Raw genomic sequence first — 25,764 nt, 5'->3', positions numbered from 1 at the left:
GAGCCATTTAATCTCAGTGAGTTTATGTAGTATCAGACCCAATCATTGTTCCTAGCTATTTGCCTGTTTTGGATCCATGCATCTCGTTTGCACATACCTAAGAGCAATATCTTACCCTCCTACCCTCCTTTAGTATTTCACCCCTCCCTCTGCCCCTAACAGGTGTCCACACAACATAGTTATATGTAACGAGTACTTTTCAGAAGGGCTTTGATGTCCATCAAAACAGGACAGAGAACTAGATACACCTCAGGGAGAACCAGGCAAAATTTCTAAGTTTAAAAATGCTAAGTAAGGGACTAGAGTGATAGCATAGCAGGTAGGGTGTTTGCCTTGCACACGGCCGACCCGGGTTTGATTTGCAGTATCCTATATGGTCCCCCGAGCACTGCCAGGAGTAATTCTTGAGTGCATAAGCCAGGAGTAACCCCTGTGCATCACCGGGTGTGACCCAAAAATAAAAATAAATAAATGAATAAGTAATTAAAATTCCAAGAAAAATGAATGCTGCTGAGCAGATTTTAAGGTGTGAATATGTTTGTTTTTTAAGTTTGTACTTATTATAAAGCATATTTTGGCAATAGAAAGAAAAACTTTCAGAAGTCATGAAGAACTTAGGATCAAAATTATGTGCTGTTGGTTGGAAGCCTGCCTCAAGGATTGGGGTAGAGGCAGTTGGGATAGAGAAGGGACCATTATGACAATGATGGTTGGAAGGGATCGCTCTGGATGGGAGATGTGTGGAAAACGTACACTGATGGAGGGATGGGTGTTGGAACATTGTGTGACTGAAACTCAACCAGGAAAGCTTTGTAACTGTATTGTAACTGTATCTCATGGTGATTCAATAAAAAATGATAATAAAAAATTTGAAATAAAAAAGATTATGTTTTGGGGTAATCTACCACCTGCCATATGCTCCAAGGAGATTCCAAATCTCCTTCCAAAAAAGGGCCTTCCAAATGGTGAGACTTTCTTCCCCAAAGCCATGTGCTGTGGTTATTAAAACTCTAGTCCTTTGAATCTCTTTTGAATCTAGTCCTTTGAATCTTTTTTCTGCCCACCATGCATCCACTCCAATGTCTAGAATAGTGTAGAGCCCAGTAAGCACCTGAGCAGAGCAATGAATTGCTAAAGTGTAATTTCTACTAGTGCGATGCATACAATTCACAAAATGTTTGTAAATGTGATTCATACCTCTCAATTCTCCTGACATCACAAGCTGAATAGCAGTTTTGCCTTATGTCCTTCTCCAAAGAGGTAGTCCGTGCTAATGTATCCATTTCTTGCTGACGCTTGCATAAATGAGGGTGGGGATCCTGAAAATGCATGAGAGAGGCAGCCCAGGGACTTCTTAGGTCTTGTTCACATTGTGCCTCTCTGGTGGCCCTTTGGAAAGACTCTGAACTGAGACCCAGGCCCTCCTCTGCATCTGGGGAGACACTGTCCCTCTGCAAGTCCTCTTGATCCAGGCTGGGGCTATGTTCTGAGTCGGTGCATGCTGCTCTGAAGAATTCTTGGTTTGCTGAGAACACGGGTGTCTATTAAAAAGAAAATAGTCATGACTCTAGGTCCATGGTGTATACTGAGCAAAATTTTAAAAGTATCCTTTTAGAAAAAAATTTTCTTCACGTGCTTATAGAAAGGAGTATTTAAGAGGTCTGAGTAGTAGCTCTGAGGTCAGTCTCTCAGATTGCCCTGGGACAATGCACTTAAATCTCTCTAAGCCCCTTAGATCGGGGACATCAGATTCCCTTGATAAACATGAGCATTGCTTATTTTTTAAGAGCAAATATTTTGAAAAACACAGAAAACATGAAAATGGAGGAAACAAGGACTTTCCAGTAAGAAAACTGTTCAGTTTCTTTGTCTTCTGTTGTCATCCACACCAGCCCTTTCCACTGCCCCCTCTTCCTGCCTAGCACGATGCCTTTTCCAGGATGTCTTCTCCAACATGACTCCAACACCAAGTTGACTCTCTTCAACTTCTCACATCCCTTTACATCCTTTTCAGTTCTTTTTTTTGGTGTGAGGGGAGGTATTTGATGCCTTAACACTGCACCACAGCATTCTGGGCTATCTTATTTTAGCTGTATTATTGCTGTGAGTCATTTTTATAACTATATGAATAAATATCTTGTTCTTTGGAATCTCTCTTGTGCTAATTTTAACTTCCACCTGGGTCCCTCATTGTGTCTGTTGAATAAAATGAACTTTCTTTTCTAGTTTTTCATACTATTTCTGTATATATGTAAGCATCAAAATTTTATCTTCTCCTAAAAATTGTCACTTGCTGTTGCCCTCATATGCCAACCTCTCTGATGCAGTAAAGCATGTGGACTTGTGAGGAAGGTGAGGTGACCCCAGTACTCACCTCACTTTTCTGACTGCCCACACCCCACAATGAGAGGGGAAATCACCCCCAAATGTTCCCTTTGATTTGATTATCATAAATAAAATGCTATTGGTAAACAATGTACATTACAAAACTTAAATTTGAAATGAATAATATTTTTAATAAAAAAAGTAGTAAAAGTGCTTTTATTTTCTCTCATACTCCTCAGGAGACCTTCTAGGCCTCGTAGCCCTGTCCCCAGCACTAGCTCCCTTCCTAGCCCTGTCCCCAGCACTAGCTCCCCAGAGGTCCTCCAGCCTCCTAAGGTCACTTGGTCCCTTGCTCTTTCACCAAAAACTTCTTTCCCTCCACCCATGTTCTCCTTTTCCTGTCATTCTGTTCTCATTCCCTGTCCTGCCTTCTTGCATCCTACCCATTACCTAACACAATCTCCCATCTCCCACCTTCTTCTCCAAACTGGCAACTTGATGATTTTCTTTCTGTTTTGTTTTGGAGCCACACCTGATGGTGCTTAGGGCTTATTCTTTTTTTTATTTTCTTTTTGGGTCACATCTGGCAATGCACAGGGGTTACTCCTGGCTCTACACTCAGGAATCACCCCTGGCGGTGCTCAGGAGACAATATGGGATGCTGGAAATCGAACCCGGATCGGCCGAGTGCAAGGCAAACACCCTACCCGCTGTGCTATTGCTCCAGCCCCAGGGCTTATTCTTGGCTCTGTATTCAGGAATCACTCCTGGCAGGGCTCAGGGAAAGTATGTGATGCCAGGGATTGAATCCGAGTCAGCTTCGTGCAAGGCAAGTGCCCTAGCTGTTGTACTGCCTCTATGGCCCAAATTTTCCAATTTCTGTTTCAAAGCTCTTTTCTTATTTTTATGTGGGGGAAATACCTGGTGGTGTTCAGACACTACTCCTGACTTTGTGCCTGAGGGTCACATCAGTACTCAGGGGACCATGCGGTGCTGGGGATCAAGCCAGGCCTCCAGCATACAAAGTCTGTGCTCAGCTTCATGAGTCATCTCTCCAGAGCTCTTCTCTCTCCAGGGTATCAGATGACCTCTGGGAGTCCAAGCGTCAGTGGGTCCAATACATGCTAGTCTAGACTGTCAGTGATTGCAAGTGGTTACCTTTATCCCTGTCTTAGAGGTAAGGACTCAGGAGGCCTGGAAAAGTTGGAATTTGGCAGGGGGGTGCGAGGGGGCAGCGGGAAGGGAATTTGGGCTACACCTAGCAATGCTCAATGGTAATTTCTGGCTATGCGCCCAGGAATCACTTCTGGCAATGCTCGGGGGACCATGGGATGCCAGAGATAGAACCCAGGTCAGCCATGTGCAAGGCAAACACTCACTGTACTATCTCTCTGGGCTGTAGGCCTGGAGAAGTTGGGCAACTGTTTTGTGTCCACACAGATCCTCCTCCAGGCTCAGGACTTCTGCTTAGCTGTCAGGGGTGCTGGCTGCTGGTGGCTCATCCTTGACCCCTTCATCCTTCTCTGAATCACTCACTGGATGGAGACGTAGGTTCTCTCCTTTGTGCAGGTTAGTACAAAAGGCACAGAATCTCAAGCCTTGATTCGCCTCAGCCCTGAGGGGCCATGCCAGCCCAGAGCTTCCTGTGGGGCAGGTAAAACCCTACACTTGCATCCCATCAGCTTCCTCTTCACAGCGCTGCCTTTCACCCCCCTCTCAAGAACTTGACCCACAAAACCTCCATATATGAATTCCTTCCCCATCTCAATCTCAGCAACCCACCAGATGGCACCACGAGGGCCAATTTTATGGGCTATCTTGACTAAGCCTCCAAACCCAGATATGTGATTGAATATTCGTTAAGCTATTTCTGTGAAATTGTTTTAAGTTAAATGTTAAAATTCATAGAGTTAGAGTAAGGCAGATTACCCTCCACGGTGTGAATGAGCTTCATTTAATTAGCTGTGAATCTTAAAATAAAAGGACCAAGGGGTCATAGCAATAGGCAGGGGTTAGGCACTTGCCTTGCATGCAGCTGACCCTAGTTTGAATCCACAGCATGAACCCCGGAGCACTGCCAGCGGTCACTCCTTAGCACAAAGCAAGGAATAGCCCCTGATCACCACTGGGTATGACCCAAAAATCCCTTCCAAAAATGAAATAAAGGAAAAAGCTGAGGTCTTAAAATAATTTCTGCCTCTAGACTGCCTTGATACATCTGACATCACATCTCCCAAGTTTCTGGCTTACCACCCTACCGGGCAGAAATTAAATTGTTCAATTCCAAATCTTACTTTCCCTGGGCTGGTCAGATAGCTCGATGGGCTGAGTGCATGCTTTGCATGTGGAAGGCTTGGGCTCCACCCCTGCACAGTTAGCAGGAGAACCATTGGGTGTAAAGTGTAGCTCCGGACCACTGCTGGGTGTGGCGTAAAAATTTAAAACTTCTTAATTTTCCTGATTGCACGCCTCCTTTCTTTGCACTGGGCCATGTATGTCTAATCCATGCTCTAGGAGGGTGAGCATACATCCATCCTGAGCAGACATCCACTTCTCTCTGCGGAATGGAATCTACTCTCGGTTTCCCTTCCTCAATATTTGGGTTGCCAGAGAGTCTGACTCCAGGAGATCCACAGCCAACATCTAAACACATGACCATGACAGAAACACTCAAACGCTGGGAGATACAGAACTTGTTACAGATCAGTTGAAGCTTGAAGGATAGCTATTTCCCTGCCAACGTGAACAAAGGTAGCTTTGCACTCTTCTTAAGGCAGGAGCAGGCTTCTCAGGACCCACGGGCAGGAAAAGGATGACTGAGCACGAGGTGGGTGGAGAGAGCAAAGGGCACCACATCTTACCTGCCATCCCGGATCCATCTCAGGCAGGACACCTGGAGGGGGGCGGCAAAGGAGCAGCGTGACTTCCTGTGAGGCCCCTCGCAGTAAATGGAGCACCTCCTAAGAGAAGCCAGAATTTGTGATTACATGCTGGCATGGCTATGAGAACTCCTCCTCTGTTCTCCCCATCTCTCACACCTCTCCCTCTCATTCTCCCGCTCTCTCCATCCTTCCATACCGTCCTCCTTCTCTCTCCTTCTCTCCCTCTTTCTTGCTCTCACTCCCCTCCCTCCCTCTTTCTCATTCTCTCTCTCTCTCTCCCTCCCTCTCTCTCCCCACAATGTAGCCAGGTCCTTCTCCTGCTGAGCCCCTCTCTCACTCACCAGTTCCCAAACACAGAACCCAAGACCTGTCCTTATCTGCCCCTTTCTCATCTACCTACCTGCTCCCTCCTGCCCCCACAGTCTGAGTTCCCACCATTCCAAATCCCTCAATCCTGCTGAAATAACCTTCTAGACCCACTAGATGGTATCGTGGATGCGGCACTTCTGCTCCAGGGTGCCACCATCAGCAAACCAAAATGTGGATAATCTTGTCCCCATCCGGTTTCCACTTGATCAGAATAGTCAGTTAATTCCCAGTGTCAGGCCATGCTTGCATATTTTCATCCCAAACACTGTTGATTTTGGCACAGCCCATAAGATATTTTTGATTTCTCTGTCCCTTAATTTTTATTCTTTATCCCCCCCCAAAAAAAAAAACTTTTTTCCAGTTATCCTAAAGACTGTCTATGAGGTGTTAAAGTTTGTTTGCATAATTTAATCATTTTTTAAAAATACACATGATCTGTCACAGAGTTTAAGGTAACCTTGAACATTCCTGTTTCCTACTGAGGCGAGAATTTCTCAGACTTTGACACTATGGACATTAAACTGGTAATTCTCTGTGGTGAAGCCTGTCTTGTGCATTGTAAGGTTTAGAACATCCTTGGTCTCTACTCACTAGACACAGACCTGTCATTTGTTGTCATCTTAATTAAACAACTCTAGAGTTTCCCAAGTGTCCTTTGAAAGGCAGAATTGCCCATACTTGAGAAATACTGACTATAGTTAAATGTTCTACCATTGAGGTATAGCCCCAAGAACTACTGAGCTGGATGCTAATTAGTCCCCTTTTAGTCAAAATGCCATCCAGGGGATGTGCTCCCTTCTTCGGGTCCCACATACACACATAGTGCAACAGGGCTTTTTTATCTCTCTTAAAATTTATTTCCATGGTGTTCTTTGCAGTTCCCCTAATTGAGTGTGCTTAGACTTTCTGACCCAGCAGAGGTTTTGGGAGAATGGTTGCTGCATAAGAAGCTGGATACTATGGATGGGACACCCGCACCTTAGCACACATTGCCATGGACACTCTTCACACCGTGGGCCACTCACTGCCTCATGCGCCTTGATAAGGGCTGGAAGCTGTACTTCACATTAAGCTACAGTCTCCTGTTGGGCCCAAGTCAGACACAGGGAGGAGAGGGAAGTGGTGTTTGTTATATGTTTGCCACCAGGCAAAATGATTAATGTCACCTCCCATCCTTTAGCTAGCTCCATAGCCAAGTCCCACAAGGTAGGGTTCATTCTGCCCAGCTCTCTCAGTTTGCTCCTTCCTTTATCCCTTTGGATCTGGGGAGATAGAACACTTTCCCCCTATCCCATTGTGTCTTGAGCTCCTGAAAGCTGGTTTATTTTATTTTTTTTTTCTTTTTGGGTCACACCTGGATCTGCACAGGGGTTACTCCTGGCTCTGCACTCAGGAATTACCCCTGGCGGTGCTCAGGGGACCATATGGGATGCTGGGATTTGAACCCGGGTCGGCCGCGTGCAAGGCAAACGCCCTACCCGCTGTGCTATCTCTCCAGCCCCTGAAAGCTGGTTTATTAATACTTCTCAAATGACCCAATTTCCTGCCCGGATCCTGACTGATACATACATTTCTTGAGATGTGATGCTCTTGTATATTGACAAGCGCCCATTTTTTTGCTTTTTAATAATTGCAATTTTTATGATGGATAACCAATGCATGAACGTGCATCCATCAAAATGTGTCATGAGGGGGGCTGGAGAGATAGCACAGTGGGTAGGGTGTTTGCCTTGCACGCGGCCCACCTGGGTTCGGTTCCCAGCATCCCATATGGTCCCCTGTGCACGGCCAGGGGTAATTCCTGAGTGCAGAGCCAGGAGTAACCCCTGTGCATCGCCAGGTGTGACCCAAAAAGCAAAAAAAATAAAAAATAAAAAATAAAAAATAAATGTGTCATGACCGTTATTTGGTAGAGCATGTTGTGTAGAGGGCACAAATAGACACCTTCAACCTTCACATCTATCTCCCCAGTGTGTTCGAAGGCTGTCAGCTAGTACAGAAGGCAGACTTATCAATTCAGTTTCATTATGATCCTAATGAAAAACAAGGCTTACCTAGGGTAAGATAGTCAATAAATAGGGTAGAAAATTAAAAGGAAGAATGTGGTCTTTTGTGTTACCAAAGTTCAGGCACCAGTTATTATTTCCGAAATACCAGAGTACTCCTCCCACTCGTGAGCTGACACTGAGATGTCTCCCTCCTGGCCTTTCACCTGGAAGACAAGGCCTTCTGTGGGCCTTCCGTTCACAGCCAGGATGATGTCCCCAGCTGCGATGGCCCCATTCTCCTCTGCCGGCTGCCCCGGAAAGAGCCTCTTAATTCTCACAAGGTAGTTCTTGAGATGGCCACAGCTCTCTCCCTCCATCTGCACGAAGCTGAATCCCAAACCACAGGCATTCTTTTTTAGTTTCACTTCAAACTTAGGACCTGTAATACGGGATGTGAATAAGATCAGCCCTTTGGGACAATACAGGTGAAATCAGCAGCCTCACAATGCAGAAAGCCCAAGATTGAAATTGTTTCTGTTTTACGTGGAAGGATTTCATTTTGCTAACTTTTAAAACAGTCTATTATACATTTTATTGATTGTTGCTATCCACTGGAAATAAGTGACTTGCATGTGTAAATTACGTGTATCATTTGAAAGTCTTCAAGTAGTTAATTTATAAAAAGAGGAAGTAGGTCAAATTAACTTACATATTTTTCCTAATCAATATCAAGAATGATATCATTTATAGATGTAATAAATATAAAGGACTGGAGCGATAGCACAGTGGTAGAGTGTTTGCTTTGCTTGAGGCCGACCCGGGATCGATTCCTCTGTTCCTCTCGGAAAGTCCGGCAAGCTACCGAGAGTATCCCGCCTGCACAGCAGAGCCTGGCAAGCTATCTGTGGCATATTCAACAAGCCAAAAACATTAACAAGTCTCACAATGGAGATGTTACTGGTGCCCGCTTAAGCAAATCGATGAACAATGGGACGATAGTGCTAGAGTGCTACAGAGCTAATAAATATAAAAAATAATAAGCTCACTTACATTCTTCTTATGAGTAAGTCTTCAAACTCCAGTATGTACACCACAATTTGCATTAACCAGTTCAAATATTTGACTACATGAGATAATTGATCACCATATAGAAGAATAGCACAATTATAGAAAATAAACAATGTTTTATGTAAAGATTAGTATACATACAAACACATTACGCCATGCACATCTAATGAAAATTGTATCACAAAGGCTCCTTTACTCCTTTAGAAGCTCAATCACTTTTTATTATGCTTGAAACAAAATTATGCATAATTAGACCATGGAGACAACAGTGGCCAATTCTATGAACATGGTTTTTCTGCTATTTTGCTTAGCTATGTGACAGAAGCTGAAAGAGAGCTGCCTTTGGGATGAATGGGCTCAGAGACAAATACCAAGCTAGTCTGAACCAATGAGGTTGAAGGGCCACCTTAGTCAGCCTTCACTAACTCAGCAAGCACATCCCAAATCAACAAGGCACAGAGCACCGATTCGTAACCACTTTTTAGCATTTAATTATTTTATTTTATAAAGAGAGCATGGGTTTACAAGAGTATAAGTGTTTTCAATGTCTTCGGGGTATGATGTTACCCCACCAGGTCAATATCTCTCCACTGCTGTGGGGCAAAAATGAAAACATCCAAAGCACCTGGGTTCCAGAGTCTAGTGAGACCAGTTTACTGCTGTTGTCATCTAACCCTCAGCTCATTGTGTGAGACTCTCAGAGACTCTCACTGTAGTGGGCGGCGGAGCTATGAAAGAGGAAACACAGTTTTGAGTCCCATGTGTTCACCCCTGCCCTACTCCTTCTTTCACTGACTACTCTAGCAACAATCTTACTTTATACCTTCTGCAACAAGCTGGAAAATCTTCCTATCGAGATTGAAAATGGGTAAGTTCCAAATCACAACATAAAGGAGGAAAAAACATCTTCCTAGCAGGAAACAAAGTTCTGTGCACGTGCAGACTGGTTGACCCGTCAGAAGATATGCAATGAAGTCCATTGTAAAGGGATCACAAGTTGCTTTTTTGCATTGATGTTAATAACTACGCTCTGATTTTTGAGCATTTTGCTATCTCAGCCTGCTTCATCATTGCTCAGATATCCTGTTACGAATGTCTTGTCCTTCAGAATGTGGATCTTAGGACATTAATGTATGCCTCTTCCACTCAATTTCATCCATAATACTCATACATCCCCATTCCCGCTGCTGATTAGAAAACGTCAGAAAACTCGGGAGCAGGAGTTTGCCTGGTAATCATTTTCAGAGCAATACTTTTTCCCCCCCAGAAACATGTTCCATTAGATTGACTTCCACTGCATCAGAAAGCTGGCTATACCAAGACTACCACTGCTCGCTTCTCTATTGAGACGCCAGAGAGAGGAAGGCTTCCTGCTTGCCCTTTTTTTGAGCCAACAATGCAAAGACAGCACAGGATGACATGACAATAGTAACACTCAAATCTCTCTCCTCTCACCATCTGTCGCTGAGATGCAGTGTGGGGGCCTGTCAGGCAAGGCTGTTGCCAGGGAAACTGCAGTGCCTTCATCTCCCATCTTGTCATTAGCCGAAGGACACTGCTGTGCAGTTCTGGGGCCTCTTCTCTCTAAGACCAGCCTTGCCACCTAGGATAGAGGGAAAGACTCGATTTACACTTCATACAGCAGTCAGGTGGTTCTCTTCCCCCATCTTCATTTCCTGATACTTCCACTAGCTGCTTCATTTGAATCTCAAATCAAAATCTCCCATCTACTAGGATCCGGAGTCACATTTACAGCATCGGTTTGGACACATGCTTCTGAAAGCAGCATCTGTATCTCTGTGTCAGTGTAGTCAAGGGCAAATTCATCTCCTTCCTCTCCTTCGCCCTCAGCACCTCTCCTCGTTCCAAACCTGTGAAATATTCCTCCCCTTGCATTTTCTCTCCCACAATTTGAAAGTGTGCCTGAACTAGCCTCCCAGTGTTCACACTTGCAGTGGCCCCGCTCTCCCCTCTGCCCTACACAGAGGCCCTGGAACTGAGAGGCGTCTGTGGAAACACTGCCCTTAGTGCCCCTAATCCTCCTCCTGCTGCCAGTGCCCTATAGCACTGACCTATGGCAGGCTTCAGCTAACTTGGCCCTGTCTGCCTCCTCTCCTCACTCCCCTCACGGCTACTGTGGATCAGTCTAAGAGATAAAGCAAACATGCACTCCTCTTAAATAAGAGTCTCAAATGTGTCCGCATGTTCCCAGCTCTCTGCCAGTCAGGCCTCCAGCATTCTTTCTGGTTTTACATCCCTTCTTTCTCCATCTTCACATATGAAACCCCTTGTTCCCCAAAGCATGCTCAAGAACCAGTGACTAGAGTGAAAATACTAGGAGCTGTGTTAGCCGTGCCAACCTTCCATCAGGGAGCTTGCTTCTGCCCACTTCCCTCTGCTGCAATTATTCAGCACCAGGACTGGGAGCTCAGAGTGACCGTTCCTAATCAGCTGAGTAGCTCCTCTAGCCAGGTTCATTAGCAAAGGTCTGAAGAACAGAGAATACTGATAAATTATGACTCTCTTCTCAAAATGTGTCAACCCAGGTCTCTAATATAAAATAAATTTTGTCATAAACCAGAAGGCTTTTTTTAGGAAATGAAGGGAAAAAAGGACCCTTGAACAACACCATTTTCTGAAAAAGTCCCTAAAAGTCCTTTTGTTCTCTACTAACTATTTAGGCACTGAGTGCCTGAAATCCCAAGTGCCAGCTGTGTGACTTGGGATTCCAGGACAAGTAAAGGCTCCCACACCCGGGATAAGGATCCAACACACACAGCCTCGTAACACCTTAGAAGCTGCCCAGGCACTGGAGAAGGAACTCAGAATTAGAGGAGACTGCTGGGGTCACCATTCTTAAATTTCAATTTCACTCAAATGCAAAGCCCCCAGGAATATTGGACGCCCTCATCAAACAAGGTGACGATTTTCAGTTAGGGTGGGGGGTGGGGATGCAGCATGTACAAAAGACACGTTGGTGAGAGGGCCTGAGCAGAGGCACGAAGCACTGGTCAGTTGGGGCTGTAGCAGAGAGCCCGAGGGACACCCAGAGTCAGGCAGGGGACTCGATTTCCCTCTACCAACTCCTGAATCCAGGCAAATGACAAGAGGCTATTGGGAGGAGGGGGGCAGAGTGGGTAGGGAGTGGGTGGAGTTTTTTTGCTGGAAACATCTGTCTGCTTCTTTCAGGCTTTCCCATTTCCATACAAAAGTGGTGGTAGGAGGAAGAATGTTGAAGGGGGGGAGGGTCGGAAACGGAAAAAGAGAAAAAAAATTTTTGCTCTGTTTTCTGCCTGCCCCCAGGAGCGGATTTTTTATGTTATCTGGGAAACCGGCCCCCTCTGACGGTGCACTCACCTGCCCAGTCCCCTTAAGGCACTGCACAGCCTGCTTGTGGGTGAGGCCACCCAGACTCACGCCGTCCACCTGCAAGAGCCGGTCACCTGGGAGAAGGACAGATGTCATATTCCAAGGCCGCGGGCACCTTACGGAGTCTGCGGGGAGGTCCCTGCCTGCACCCCTCCGTGCGGCCACAAGGGGGGGCAGGAAGCTTTGCCGTGGGGAGTCCCTGGGGTGGAGCCGGAGGAGGGGGTGCTGAGGCTCCGTATAATCCCCTCCCGGAGGGCTGGAGCACGCCCGCTCAACTCACCCTTCTCCTTCAGGCCACTTTGGAGCAAAATTAATATGTCCTGGATTTTTCTTTTTCATAAAAGGTCAGGGAGAGCTGCGTGATTGATGCAGGGACATTGGGATTCTATGGGGGGGAGATCTGATGTGTCCTTTCTGGTTCAGTTCCCGGAGAACAGGGCCAAGGACATGAGGAAGGGCACAGAGGACGCTCTGGGGAGGCATGTGCCTCCCCTACCCCCCCTCCCCGCCTTAACATGGGGGTCACCATACGCCCTTTCAAAGCACTGCTATCTCCCAGGTAGGTCCAAGAGTAACACGCTTTTAAAATAGTGTTTTTAAACCACCGGACGCTTTTGAGTGTCTCACTACACACTCTCTGTGGGTGCACCCAGTTACATGGGCCCCAGACCCAGAGAAGGAAACCAGGGGTCTTCGAGTGGGAGGAGGTAAGGCCCAGACAAACCCTCCCAGGTCAAGGTTAGCACACTATGGTACACAAGAGCCCAACGTGACCCCACACCTCACCCCACAGGATCTGTCCTTCCTTGGCCGCTGGCCCTCCAGGAACGATGGATTTCACATAGATACCACCATAGGGGACACTCGTGTTGATGCCACCCTAAAAAAAACACAATGGAAAACTCTTCACTGGCCTAACCGCGCCCCCCCCCCCAGACTCTGTAACTTACCCAAATAAGAGTCCCTGTTACTCGTTTCCTCTGCCTCATCACGTGACATCTTAAATTTCCACTTATTTGCTCAGACCATAATATCCCCATAACGGAGCTCCTAAGCGCACAGTGAAGTGAGCCTTACCCAGGCCCTACACTGGAAGGTGGCAGGCATTTGGAAATCAGTCACACGAATGACTGTGTCTCTCTCCAGGGAGTCTGCAGCCCCGGTGGTTATGGCCACGAGCCCAAAGGCTGCTTGAGGCAAGTCCTACATGCACTTGTAAATGGTCTATGACACGAAAGTAAAATACAACTGCCCGGTATTCTGTCGCTTACTTTAGAAAAACTTATACTTGGGCCAGAGAGTTCACCCAACAGGCTGAGCACAGGCAGAAGTCCTGGGTTGAATCCCTTGAAGCACATGATTCCCTGGAGCACTGGGTTGGAGTATCCACCAGCATCGCATTGGTGTTGACCCAAAACACCGAAAATCAATATAGATAGGTAGATACTTAACTAATAAATCATGAATGTCCCCATAGATAAATACATTTTTCTTTTAATTGAGTTAATGCACGTATACACACCTACGCAGGTTTTTACATCAGTGGAACACCAATATTGAAGAGTTTTTTGGACTGTCTCTCCTCTGGGATCTGCCAGATAAAACTCAGAAATGACTGGAATGCCTACATCACTTCACAATACAAACTGGTTGATATATGCTCTTCTGAATACTATACTTTGGTTTTGGGGTTACACCTGATAGTTATAAGGGGCTACTCCCATTTGCTTGGGGTGACTCCTGGTGGTGTTCAGGGACCAGATGATGCAATGGAGCAACTCAGGTCTCCCACACATGCATGTGCAGTATCTCTTTGAGCTATCTCAGACCCAGTGCAAGCTCTTGAGCAAACTCAGCATGACTGTGCTCAAACCATACAAAAAGGAAGCATTGTAACTTATTTCTAATATATGGGCTAGAGCGATAGAACAGTGGGTAGGGTGTTTGCCTTGCATGCGCTCACCCGGGTTTGATTCCTCCATCCCTCTCGGAGAGTCCAGTTAGCTACTGAGAGTATCCTGCCCACATGGTAGAGCCTGGCAAGCTACCCATGGCATATTCAATATGCCAAAACATGTAACAAGTCTCACAATGGAGACGTTACTGGTGCCCACTCGAGCAAATCAATGAGCAACAGGATGACAGTGACAGTGATACAGTTTATTATGACTGTGCTCATGGCTTTTGTTTTTTGTTTGTTTTAGGTTTTGGGTCACATGAGGTGGTACTCAAATCTCCTACCTGCTGTATTATCTCTCCAGCCCCACTAAAGTATTTTAAAAAGAGAGTTAATGGAGACATGGTAAGGCAGGTAAGGCTCTTGTGTTTAATCCCCAGCTCTTTATTTGGGTCCCCCAGGCCCCACTAGGGGGCCGAGCAATAGTTCTGTGTTATATATGAGCAGAAATAAACCCTGAGCATCACTGGGTGTGACTCCCAAACAAAACGAAATCAGAGTTAATGTTGTATAATTTACATACAGTAAATTATTGACCCCTTTTAATATATGGTACTGGTTTCACAAATGTATATGATCATGTAATTGACATCAAAATCAAGACAAATCTCATCTTTTTATTTACTCCTTTTCCTCATTTCCAGTTCCTTGCAATTGCTGATTTGATCTGTGTCCTTTTTTTTTCCTTTTTGGGTCACACCCAGAAATGCTCAGGGGTTATCCTGGCTCTGTCCTCAGGAATTACTCCTGGATGTGCTGGGAGGAACCATATGGGATGCCAGGGATTGAACCCAGGTTGGCTGTGTGCAAGGCAAATGCTTTACCTGCTGTACTATGTTTTGCTATTTCCACATTAAATTTGTAAGAATTCTGAAAAAAAAAACCTAATAAATGAAAGGCAAAATTCCTGAAAGGCCAGGAATTTTGCCTTTCAAAATTAAAAAAAAAGAGTTTCTAATCTTGAAGGTGGGAGCACTGGGAATTATTGTGACCCTATTCTGTTTTTGTACTTTGTTTTTTGTGGGTTTTTTTTTTTTTTTTGCTTTTTGGGTCACACCTGGCGATGCACAGGGGGTATTCCTGGCTCTGCATTCAGAAATTACTCCTGGCGGTGCTCAGGGGGCCATATGGGATACTGGGAATCGAACCCGGGTTGGCCGCGTGCAAGGCAAACGCCCCACCCACTGTGCCATTGCTCTAGCCCTTGTGACCCTATTCTGGATTGCTCTAATTACTCAATCCTCCTTGGGTCTGTGTCCCTGAGACCCCTCCCTGATGTCCTCTCCTGTTGTCCAGCATAGCCTGAGTCAGGGCTCATCCATCACCCAGTTCCACCCACACTGCTGGGATTTCCTGCTCATCCCTGATGTCTCCCAGTATGTGTTCAAACTCCCACCCCCACCATTGTACCCACACTCCGCCGTGTTCACTCTGACTCTGATATGCTAGGTTGGTTCATCTGCTCTGCCCATACTGCTGGTGCTCAGACAACACAGCATCAGCAGTGGTCATGAGGCGGATGTCCTCCAAAGCTCCAGAAGAACATCTTACAACTGTTTGCTTTTCTCTAGTCTTTCTTAACAAGTTTTCTATAAGTTTTCTTACAGTTACACTGAAGCCAAGAGTCCCATCTTCTTTAGCCAGTTCCACAAAGTAGATTTCATTGGCATTGACCTCTGGAAATGCTAGAGGACAGGAACCAGCACCCTGCCACCAATGAATAAATAAAGATGTAGAAAACGTGAGAACACTTTACCTACCTATGGTAGAGATGCCTCTCCACTCTCACCTGCTCTCAGGTGCAGCAGCATTGCCCACCAAAAAGAGTATGAGCTTTGGGGCTTAGCCAATGGCCGATTCATTCCTGACTTTGTTTAGCTCCTCTGTCTGACTCTGAATGGTCTCTCCAACCTTGGTTTCCCAACTCACAAAACTGGAAAGAGAGAGCTTCTACTAACTGGGATTATAAATGGTGGTCCACGGTCAACATTTAACAGGGGCTCAATAAGTATAGTTCCCCCTATTTCTAGTCCATAAATGCAGCTATTCTACTTCTATTCAATAAATGTATGTCCTCCTATTTCTACTCAATAAAGACAGTTCCTCTCATTCCTACTCAGTAAATGTAGCATCCAAGTACCTCCTGAAAGAGCCTCACATAGAATACCATCTAAGTAATGATATGCTAGATACCAGGTGACATGAAGCAGATTTTTAGAAGAAAACCTCAGGAGAACTTTCAATCATTCTTAACAAGAGTGTTACATTTGGGTATCTAAAATGATTGAATGCTTGAGGGAAGGACAGAAGAGGAGAATTATCTACAAGATGCCAGTCATTTTTCTCAGTACCATTCAGCAATGAGGCTACATCAATTGAACACCTATTACATGCCAGGCACTGTTTAAGTTGCTGAAGAGAAGGCAGTGTCATAAGACAGACCTGCCCATATTGAGCTAGATGAGTGTCCTGACCTGCATGGCTACTACCAGCTCTTGGTCCCGTCTGCCACCTCTGCTTAGCTGCCTCTTAATCCACCACATTGCAAAATACAATTAATATTTAAGTAAAATTATTAGGCTAGAGTAAGCTCAAAACTCCACGATACCTTTAATAAAACTCCCTAAATCGAAGGATTGCTGCCAGATTGGTAAAAGCACCCACCTACCAGCAAGTGGCACACCCCAACTCCGAGGGGCAGAAGTTCCCGCCCTTGGGATCCTTGCAGTCTTCACTATCACTTCATCTGGTTTTAAACATGCTTTCTAACAAAATGCATAATAGGTAAAATGTTTTTCCCAGGTTCTATGAGCTGTCCTAGGCAATAATACAACTCAAGGAGGAAGCTTTGCACACCACCAATTTGTAGCCATGTCAGAGAAGTGTGTGGCATCTCAGGGCCTAAGACTTGGAATTGACAGGTAAAGTGGGTTCTCTCTTGTAAAACTGAGCCCTTAGTATGGGATGTGGTGCTAACTGTGGACAACTGATACAAGAATTTCCTGGTGTGGAAAACTCACATCTGGCTTCAGAAAAATGGTTACAAATTCGAGAGCAAAGGGAAAACAGGGAGAAGCTTTTGTTTGTTTGTTTTTGTTTTTTTCTACGTACTGGGCTTCTCCTGGGCAAAGCTAACCAGAACTAACACAACCAAGGAACATTCAGGACACCAGAATAAAAGGGAGGAAGGTCTAAAGGAGCAAAGGAGTCCAAGGAAACAGCTGGAAGATGATGAACCTAGAGCAAATACACAGAACTCTGTGACCAGGGCTGCTTCTTCCTTGGTGTGGTTGTCAAGAGCAAAGTCATCCAGCTACAGTTTGAGAACCAGCTAGAGATCAAGACTATAAGATGCCACTGCTCTTGGCAACAGCAAATGTTATTTCTAGCAACAATTACAATTAACAAAAAAGGACCCAGACCTTGGAAGCTCAAATATAAGTCAGGCACAATGCTGGAGGGGTTTTATCTTCCTCTCTTTATATTATTCTCAACAACTAGGCATTGTTTGAGGGTCAAAGAGTTAACAAATCTCTCTAGAGGAACTTTGGAATTGAGGCGGTTGAACTCTCTTCTCTCTCTCTCTCTCTCTCTCTCTCTCTCTCTCTCTCTCTCTCAGACTCTAGGGAGGAGCCAGGGGGAGGTTACCTTTAACTGCAGGAAGGAAAGCTGGGGTCTCAGCGTGGGCATAAAGCTCTGAAGTCCAGTCCCTTCTTGCTCTCTATTACTTCGCACCTGTTCTTGCTTGTGCGGTGAAAATCTTCCCTGGTATCCATTGCTCAGGCTGTCTGTGGAGAAGACCCCAGAATTGGCTGTGCTATTCTTTTCCTCACTTGGGGATCTTTTGGAAAACATTTATAAAGACAAGCCAGAAAAAAAGTCAACAGCTTGAAAAGACTGGCATGAAGGTGGCATCTCTACATGCCAAGCACCGTTTTCCTCCATGGACAAGGCGACCTTTTATAGCTGCTGGGAACGATGTAAATTTTGCATCCCATGAAGGATGATGCATACGGAATAGAGAAAGGGGAGACTTTGAATATGATTTCAAAACTTAAATAGAGCTGCTTCAATTCAACTGTAAAAACACAGGAGTGGTAAAGAATTGATAATTAGTGGCTCTTCTTTACTAAGTTCTTGCCCTTTGATAAGCAAAACACACACACACACACGATATAAATAAGCACAAAGACATACCAATACACACACACACAAATTTGTGCTCACATACACAGCTTTTCATCTTACCTACTGGAAAGGTATTATCCCTGTCCAAACATGAAAAAGCAGAGCTGAAAGGATTAAGCATCACGACCAATATGCAATAAACAAGATGTGGTGGTTCTCTTAGACTTCACTTCTTGCAGAGCCTCTCTGAACAACCTGTTATTTCCATGTTAGCAAACACTCGTCACTTCAGGTCAGGACATTTGGGGGAACTTGACAATAATCAGACCACAAACTCCCTGTGGGTAAAAGCTGAGACACTAATTCCTATTCATCCCATATTTGAACCTTGACTTGGCACAGAACAGAAGAAAGAATTGGAGCTCTGGGATCAACAGCTAAAGCCTGGGGCAGGTACCTCTTTCCTAAAATAGAACTATCAACAATTTCATGGTTGGTAATTTATTTATTTACTTTTTTGCTTTTTGGGTCACACCCAGTGATGCTCAGGAGTCACTCCTGGCTCTGCATTTAGGAATTACTCCTGGCGGTGCTCAGGAGACCATATGGGATGCTGGGAACCGAACCCTGGTAGGCCACATGCAAGGCAAACGCCCTACCCGCTGTGCTATCGCTCCAGCCCCAGGTTGGTAATATTTATAAATAAAATATATCATCAATTACATGTATAGGAAGAGATTTAAAGATGTTATATACCATGCCAAAAGCAACCAGTAGCAATGATGGATCTCATTCCCCTGAACCCTGAAAGAGCTTCCAATGTGGCACCATTGGGAATGATGAGTAAAGAGAGGCTTCTAAAATCTCAGGGCTAAGATGAATGAAGAGGTTACTGAGCCCGCTCAGAAAATGGGTGCCTGTGTAGCTGATAAATTTCACATGGGGGGCTGAGGGGTGGGGAGGTGGGGGGAGGTTTACTCTGGTTCTTGGTGGTGGAATATGTGCATCGGTCAAGGGCTGGGTGTTCGAGCATTGTGTAACTGAGACTTAAGCCTGAAAGCTTTGTAACTTTCCACATTTTCAATAAAATAATGTGAGTCAATAAAAAAAGAAAAGAAAAAAAGAAAAATATTACTGTTACAGTGACTCAATAAAACAAAAAATTTTAAAAAAAGAAAATCGATGATCAAGGGGATGATGATGATGATGATATACTATGTACATGGTAGAATTTCACAAATGTAGTTATGTTAATATGTTTCTATTGACTGCTTAACAAATTCATGTGGAAAACACACATCATAAATTGTATTATCTTTAGATGGAGATATAAAAACTTGGAAGTGGGTTTACTCCTTTTGATACAGACTCATTAGCACTCAGAGCAATGCTCAAACTCACATTAAGGGAATTTAATTTAATTAATTAGATTTGAAGTTATTCAAACCTGAAGGTATTACTAGAGGATGGAGGGACTATCATTCTGTAATGCTTCATTCCTGGCATTCATTCATTCTCAACTCCACTGTCATTGTCCTTCTGGCAATGTTGTAAGCATCTGTTCATTTTCTTCTGCACCCTCCGCATGAGACAATGACAGGATGTAAAACTGAATTAAAAAATCAAGCTGTGCAACTTGTTTCCTGCCTAATAGAAATACAAGCTAGGAGACCTCCTGTAGGTAATTAAGACTCAATCTATTGTTGACAGTGACGGCTGCTTATGATGGGAACTTTATCTGTCCTGTCTCTGACTTCTTGTCTAGACTACCTGCTCCAACAATATAAACCTGACATAAATTCATGGTGGTCAAGGCTCCACCCAGGAGACCCAGCCAGCACACCATGGAAATGTCTTCTTCCAGCAATCGTAGCGGCTGGCTGTGTAGGGACCCCAGCTGTGATGAGGCAGTTTACTAACATATAACTGAGGACCCAGGGTGAGAGGACATGGAAGTCACAGGCCTTGTGGGAAAGCCATTGTCTCAGAGTCTAATGTGCAGCTGTGGCTTGAGTCTCAAAGGCTCTGAGTGTCTGTCACCCCCATCAGAGTCGCCCATCCATGAGCAGTATGTGTGTTGATCACAGCACAGCTGTCCAGTGTTTTCTGACAAATAAAAGGATGGTCTGAGTGCTCTGATCAAGCTCATTCCTATAGGACAGCAGAGGGAAATGTAAGGAGTGCAAAACCCAAGGAAAGAGCAGTGATGCTATGGGGGAGACTGAGGCAGTGAGCTGGACCTGATGATGTGAAGTGGCAGGGCAAGCCCCTGAGTTAACGCTACCCACAAGATGAAGCTCTGTGGCTGAAGTCCCAACTTTGTCACCTTTCTTACATGATTTCTGGAGCAGGGGCCTGGGCAACACCTGGGGAAGCCATCAGTTTGTGTGTTAGTGTGCAGCAGTGAGATGTGTTGTTTTCAGGGGCAGTGAATGTGGTACCCCCATTTCAAAGTTGAAAATACTAACTCTCATGATGTCAATTGTTTCTTTGCATAAGGGGAAACTGTGATTCATGCTTCTGGAATGTATGGACGAAATCCATGAGCTTGGATTTGCAGGGAGTCTGCTGTTAAATTATAAGATCGTTCAGCCAAAAAAAAAGCAGTAGGGTACACTTTGCCTGCATCTTCTCCATCATTAATGACAAAACCTGTAATGCAAGATGCTAGTGAATGAGATGATAATGATTCTGCAGCTCAGAGAGATTAGGTTATTCGCTTGAGATCTCACATTAATCGTCTCTGGTAACTGGGAGACATTCACCTCCACCATTACCTCCATCCACTCCCCAAACCTGCTTCAACTAAGTGCAGTAATATTACCTTTTGATGTTAAATAATTACTTTTCCCTTCTGGTTACATAAAGGCTGAATAAAAGCATTTTAAAATGCTTTTGGCTTTAAACCTTTTGGTTGATCTCTAAATGGGCACCAAATAAGAACAATGCACTGGCTATGCGAATTCAGTTGCAAAGATCAGTTTCCCTGTCTCTTTCCCACCAGACTGTCTCACCGAAGTTGAATTTTTAAGTGAAATCCAGTCACTTTCAATAAGGACTTTGATGACAAAAAAAAAAAGTCCTCAGAGTCACGCAAAAAGGGCAGGCCAAGAAACAACTAAACAGGAAAACAGCAGAACCAATATGCTGGGTACAGCAGCAATGTCTAACAAACGAATAGGGTGACTGCTTCTGTGCCACAGGGCAAGAAACAGCAGGAGCATTCTGCCCCCGATAAGCCAATACCCGCTGATCTGTGACACTACTGTTACTTCTTTGCTAGCTACTCTGCCAAAAAAAAGAAAAATAAAAAACCAAAAACCTACATGGACTTACAGACTAGTCCCCCATGGTGACAATGTCCTCTTGCAAACAAAGGAGGCCTTTTCCTGTCTGGGAAAGCCAATTAACACATACCTTTGGGCTGAGAAATGAGTAATTCTATCTTGTCTGGAGCATTCTGAATCATTTTAACAGCCATGTTGAATGTGAAGCCCTCCAGACTGATGTGATTCAAGGCTAGTATCTGCCCTCCTGGAAAAAAGAAAACATCTCAATGTCTTCAAGGAAATCGAAAAGAGCAGTTCCTATGAGGAAGAATTCCTGATGACTTAAAAGGAAGATATACCTGGTTTGAGCTTTTTTGTTTTGTCGGCTGGTCCCCCAGGTATGATACAGGATATAAAGAGGCCAGGGCGCAACTTTCCTGCGTCGTCTCCATCATTAATGACGAAACCTGTAATCCAAGATGCTAGTGAATGAGATGATAATGATTTTGCAGCTGAGAGAGGTTAGGTTGTTTGCTTGAGATCTCATGCTAGCATGCAGTGAAGAGGATCTATGTTCCTAGATCTCCTGATCCACAAACGGCTCCTATTCTGCCATGGCTCATGGAGAGAAGTTACCTCCCACCTGGAGACATAGCCAGAGCGGGGAACACAGGCCATCAATATGCTCTGGGCTTTGTTGCAGGAGATAATCAAAGATAGAAAAGAAATTTTTAAAAAATTTATATCAGCACTTTACCTCAGTGTCTTCTTTTGCATGTAACCTTTAGGGTCTTAAAATGACAAGACCAGAGAAGAGGGCCTGGGAATGGTTCAAAGGCCTGGAACACATGACTTGCACTTGAGAAGGCAAAGTCAATCCTGCCACTGCATGACCTCCTAGCACCTCTGGGAGCGGCCCTGAAGCATCGAGCCAGACAGGAGTGGCCCTGGAGCACGACCAGGTGTAGCCCTCAAGTCCCCAAATTATGTGGATAACATGGACTAGTCCAACACTAGGAATCTAGATAAACTGGGGTAGGGGGGACTTAATATGTGGTATTTGAATTTTTTAAGTCTCTTTCTGTCTTGTACTTTTTTCCCAAAAATACGCACCCCAAAACCTTACCAGTGCCAGTGTGTGTTAGGGACACTTAAAAGGGAGGGGGGAAAAAGAAGATATCCCTAAAAAAGGCTAAACCTGAAAGGCAGGAAAGGGGACCAGGGAGCAGAAAATCTCAAGGGAAGTTGAAGACACCACCTCTCTGCCCTGGAAGACACAGGGTTTCATGTCAGGAGCCTCTTACCAAAACCGTGACACGGGTCCCGGCTCAGAGTCACATGCATGATGTCTGCATCAGACACAGCGGAAAAGCTCTTTCTCCTTTCACTTTGCGACCCTAGAGGTGGAATCAAAGCCTATATTGTTGTTCCCCCAAATTATCTGAGACCTAATACAAAAGGAGAAATTATTAAACAGTCCCTCCCTCTTTCTCACACACATGTACAAATTCACACACACACATACACATACACACACACACACACACACATACACACACGCACACATGCCGCAAGGAACAGATCAGTGAACACACTTTTGATGGACCTCACTGGGTCGGTGTCGGTTGAGTTTGAATGAAGGGAGTGGAGATCAGGGCAGCTGATCCATCAGCCTTGTTTTCACAATAACTCACGATAACTCTTTATCTCTGCACTGATCTTGGGATAAGACAGTGTGAGCAGAGATTTACCTGCTAGAAGTCAAAGCAAAAACTAAAAAATTGGGGCACAGAGATGAGACATCAAAGCCTTTGCCTATCGGGCCTCTAATCATTGGAGGCAACTCAGCTCAAACTCCACGCAGGCTCCACCAGCCTGAGTTGATGGAGTCCTCTCCAACTGAACTCCTGCTGATCGGAAGTCCTAGGGTCGGGGGAAATCCCCAAATGGTGGCCTGTTGCCTAGTTCTTTCCACACTCTTCTTCCCTCTGAGACCCCACAGTTGGGCCTAGCAGTCAACCTGTTCACAATAAAGACCTACCCCCATTCTATTCCAGATGTACTTCCCAGAATCAGGCTCTCTAATCTTGAAATCCCCTTGGGTGACTTGCCTGAAGGATATAGGAAGGAGGGCAAAGATGTCTATTCAGTCTATGTTTCCTGGTAAATATGGGAGGGCATGTTCCTGGCCTGAGTGAAGAGTTGTTACTATAATGCATGATGCACCAATGTGCTGGGACATCCCCATCAGCACCAACACACTTTAGGTCCACATGCCAGGCCTAGCTCTCCCCAACCAGTGGAAGTTCATTTTGAAAATTGAACCCAGCGGGTTGGAGCAATAGCACAGCGGGTAGGGCATTTATTTGCCTTGCATGTGGCTGACCCAGGTTCAATTCCCCAGTATCCCATATGGTACCCTGAGCAACCCCAGGAGTAATTCCTGAGTGCAGAAACAAAAGTAACCCTTGTGCATCACCAGGTGAGACCCAAGAAAAATAATAATAATAATAATAATAATAATAATAATAATTTAAACACCAAAATATTATGTACATTTTTTACAAGTGTGAAAATACTCTAGATATTCTCACAAAAATGTTATAAACAGGAGGCAAAATAAAGTGGTACCCAAAGATGGAGAGCTGGTGTCATGAGCAAGATTTCCTTCAGCCAAAACCTGGTCTATGGCCTGGCATACATCTGTGCATGTGCTCTGAACAGATGGTCCAGAATCAGGGTTGATAGGTGTTAGCTTCTGGATCAAACAGATGCTCTGTGGCTGCTCCTGGCCAGTGCAGGTGCTGTGGAAGAGGCAACAAGATGAGATGAGATGAGATGAGATGAGATGAGATGAGATGAGATGAGATGAGATGAGATGAGATGAGATGAGATGAGATGAGATGAGATGAGATGAGATGAGATGAGATGAGATGAGATGAGATGAGATGAGATGTCTTAAAGGGGGACTCCTGAGCATTTCTGAGAACGGCAAGTTTCAGAAAGCCGACCTCCTGCCTCTATCCATACACAGACCTCAAGGAGATATATCTGGGTGGTAATAAAACCAGATTACTTGCGCTGTGAACTCTGCATCTTTCTGCCTTCTGGGACTCACTCTCTCTACCTCTCTCTCTCTGTTTCTCTCTCTTTCTCCTTCCCTCCTCCCTCCCTCTCCTTTGAGTGAGGTATGCAGCACTTCCAATACTACATTTCCTTAATCCCTGGTGGTGATAGTACTAAAAAAAGACACCAGTGCTTTTTGTGGCTCCTGGCTTTATTGTTTGCCTTTGATTTTAGCTGGACTACATATGCTACAGTAGCTACACCTCTGATACCCCTGAAGACTGCACAGAGAAACATAGAAACCTGATCTTGCAGCCATTTAGGTTGGCTACTAATTGATATTATACCAAAGTTATACCAAGCTGAGAGCAAAGTCATCAACTGGCCTTTGAGGGGCCTGTATATAAACAAGGAATTTAGTAAGCCCTAGGATAACAATGAGTTAAAAATACACTTAGTCTATGAGGCACTTATTCATTGGACAGTCATATTAAAGATGGTAACAAATGCAATAACAATCCTATGTAAAAAGGGAGGAGTCTGTATTTGTGGAATATAAAGAAACAGAATGGGAGACTTACACCCAAGAATAGTGGAGATGAGTACTAGGAGGTTTTCTCCATGGCTTGGAAGCCGGCCTCACATGCTGGGGGAATGGCAGCTCAGATAGAGAAGGGACCACCAAGTAAAGGGTGCTGGGAGGGCCCACTCGGGATGGGAGATGTGTACCAAAAGTAGACTATAGACCGAATAATGGCCACTCAATACCTCTATTGCAAACCACAACACCCAAAAGGAAAGAGAGAGAGAGAGAGCAAAACGAAATGCTCTGCCACAGAGGCGGGGTGGGGTGAGGAGGATGGGGTGGGCGTGGCGAGAGGGATACTGGGATCATTGGTGGTGAAGAATGGGCACTGGTGGAGGAATGGGTACTTGATCATTGCATGACTGAGACGTAAGCATGAAAGTTTTCCTAAGTCTGTAACTATACCTCATGGCAATTAATTAATTAATTAATTAATTAATTAAAAGGGAGGAGTCCTTTTGCTATCTATCCTTAAACCTGTGCCAATCTGTGAGTACAATGGCAGAGAAACACTCCGACGAGCTCCTGGCCAAGGCCGTAAGAAGATGGGTTCATCTTGAGTTCTGGAGCCCCCAGTCTTCCAGGTCAAAGTCTGACTCCCTTATTGGAGGCACCACTTGCAGAAAGCATGACCATACAAGGAGTTTAAAGGGCACAGCTAGGTTGAGCTCACATCCCAGCGATTCCCGCAAACAACCCACAGATGTGAGGGAAGCCATCTTGTAGCCTCCAAACCTGCTGAGTGCTGTCATGTGAC

At 44.9% G+C, this 25,764-nt stretch overlaps 1 protein-coding gene across 1 annotated transcript in view; it reads right to left on the bottom strand.

Annotated features, from left to right (window-relative positions):
* FRMPD2 (FERM and PDZ domain containing 2) overlaps positions 1-25,764 on the bottom strand; it is a 109,940-nt gene that overhangs the window by 6,264 nt on the left and 77,912 nt on the right. The window contains exons 18-29 of the mRNA XM_055118665.1: positions 24,057-24,159; positions 22,660-22,771; positions 21,715-21,822; positions 21,504-21,620; positions 17,607-17,746; positions 15,564-15,665; positions 12,788-12,881; positions 11,990-12,075; positions 10,088-10,235; positions 7,789-8,003; positions 5,187-5,285; positions 1,198-1,541 (exon numbers count right to left, since the gene is read on the bottom strand). Of these exons, the coding sequence (XP_054974640.1) occupies positions 1,198-1,541; positions 5,187-5,285; positions 7,789-8,003; positions 10,088-10,235; positions 11,990-12,075; positions 12,788-12,881; positions 15,564-15,665; positions 17,607-17,746; positions 21,504-21,620; positions 21,715-21,822; positions 22,660-22,771; positions 24,057-24,159 (1,668 nt within the window). The remainder of the gene's footprint in view (positions 1-1,197; positions 1,542-5,186; positions 5,286-7,788; positions 8,004-10,087; positions 10,236-11,989; positions 12,076-12,787; positions 12,882-15,563; positions 15,666-17,606; positions 17,747-21,503; positions 21,621-21,714; positions 21,823-22,659; positions 22,772-24,056; positions 24,160-25,764) is intronic.

Source organism: Sorex araneus, chromosome 11 (genome assembly GCF_027595985.1).
Source record: "Sorex araneus isolate mSorAra2 chromosome 11, mSorAra2.pri, whole genome shotgun sequence".
NCBI lineage: Eukaryota > Metazoa > Chordata > Mammalia > Eulipotyphla > Soricidae > Sorex > Sorex araneus.
Note: the sequence above shows the minus strand (reverse complement) of the source record. Positions and strands in the feature narration are given on the sequence as shown.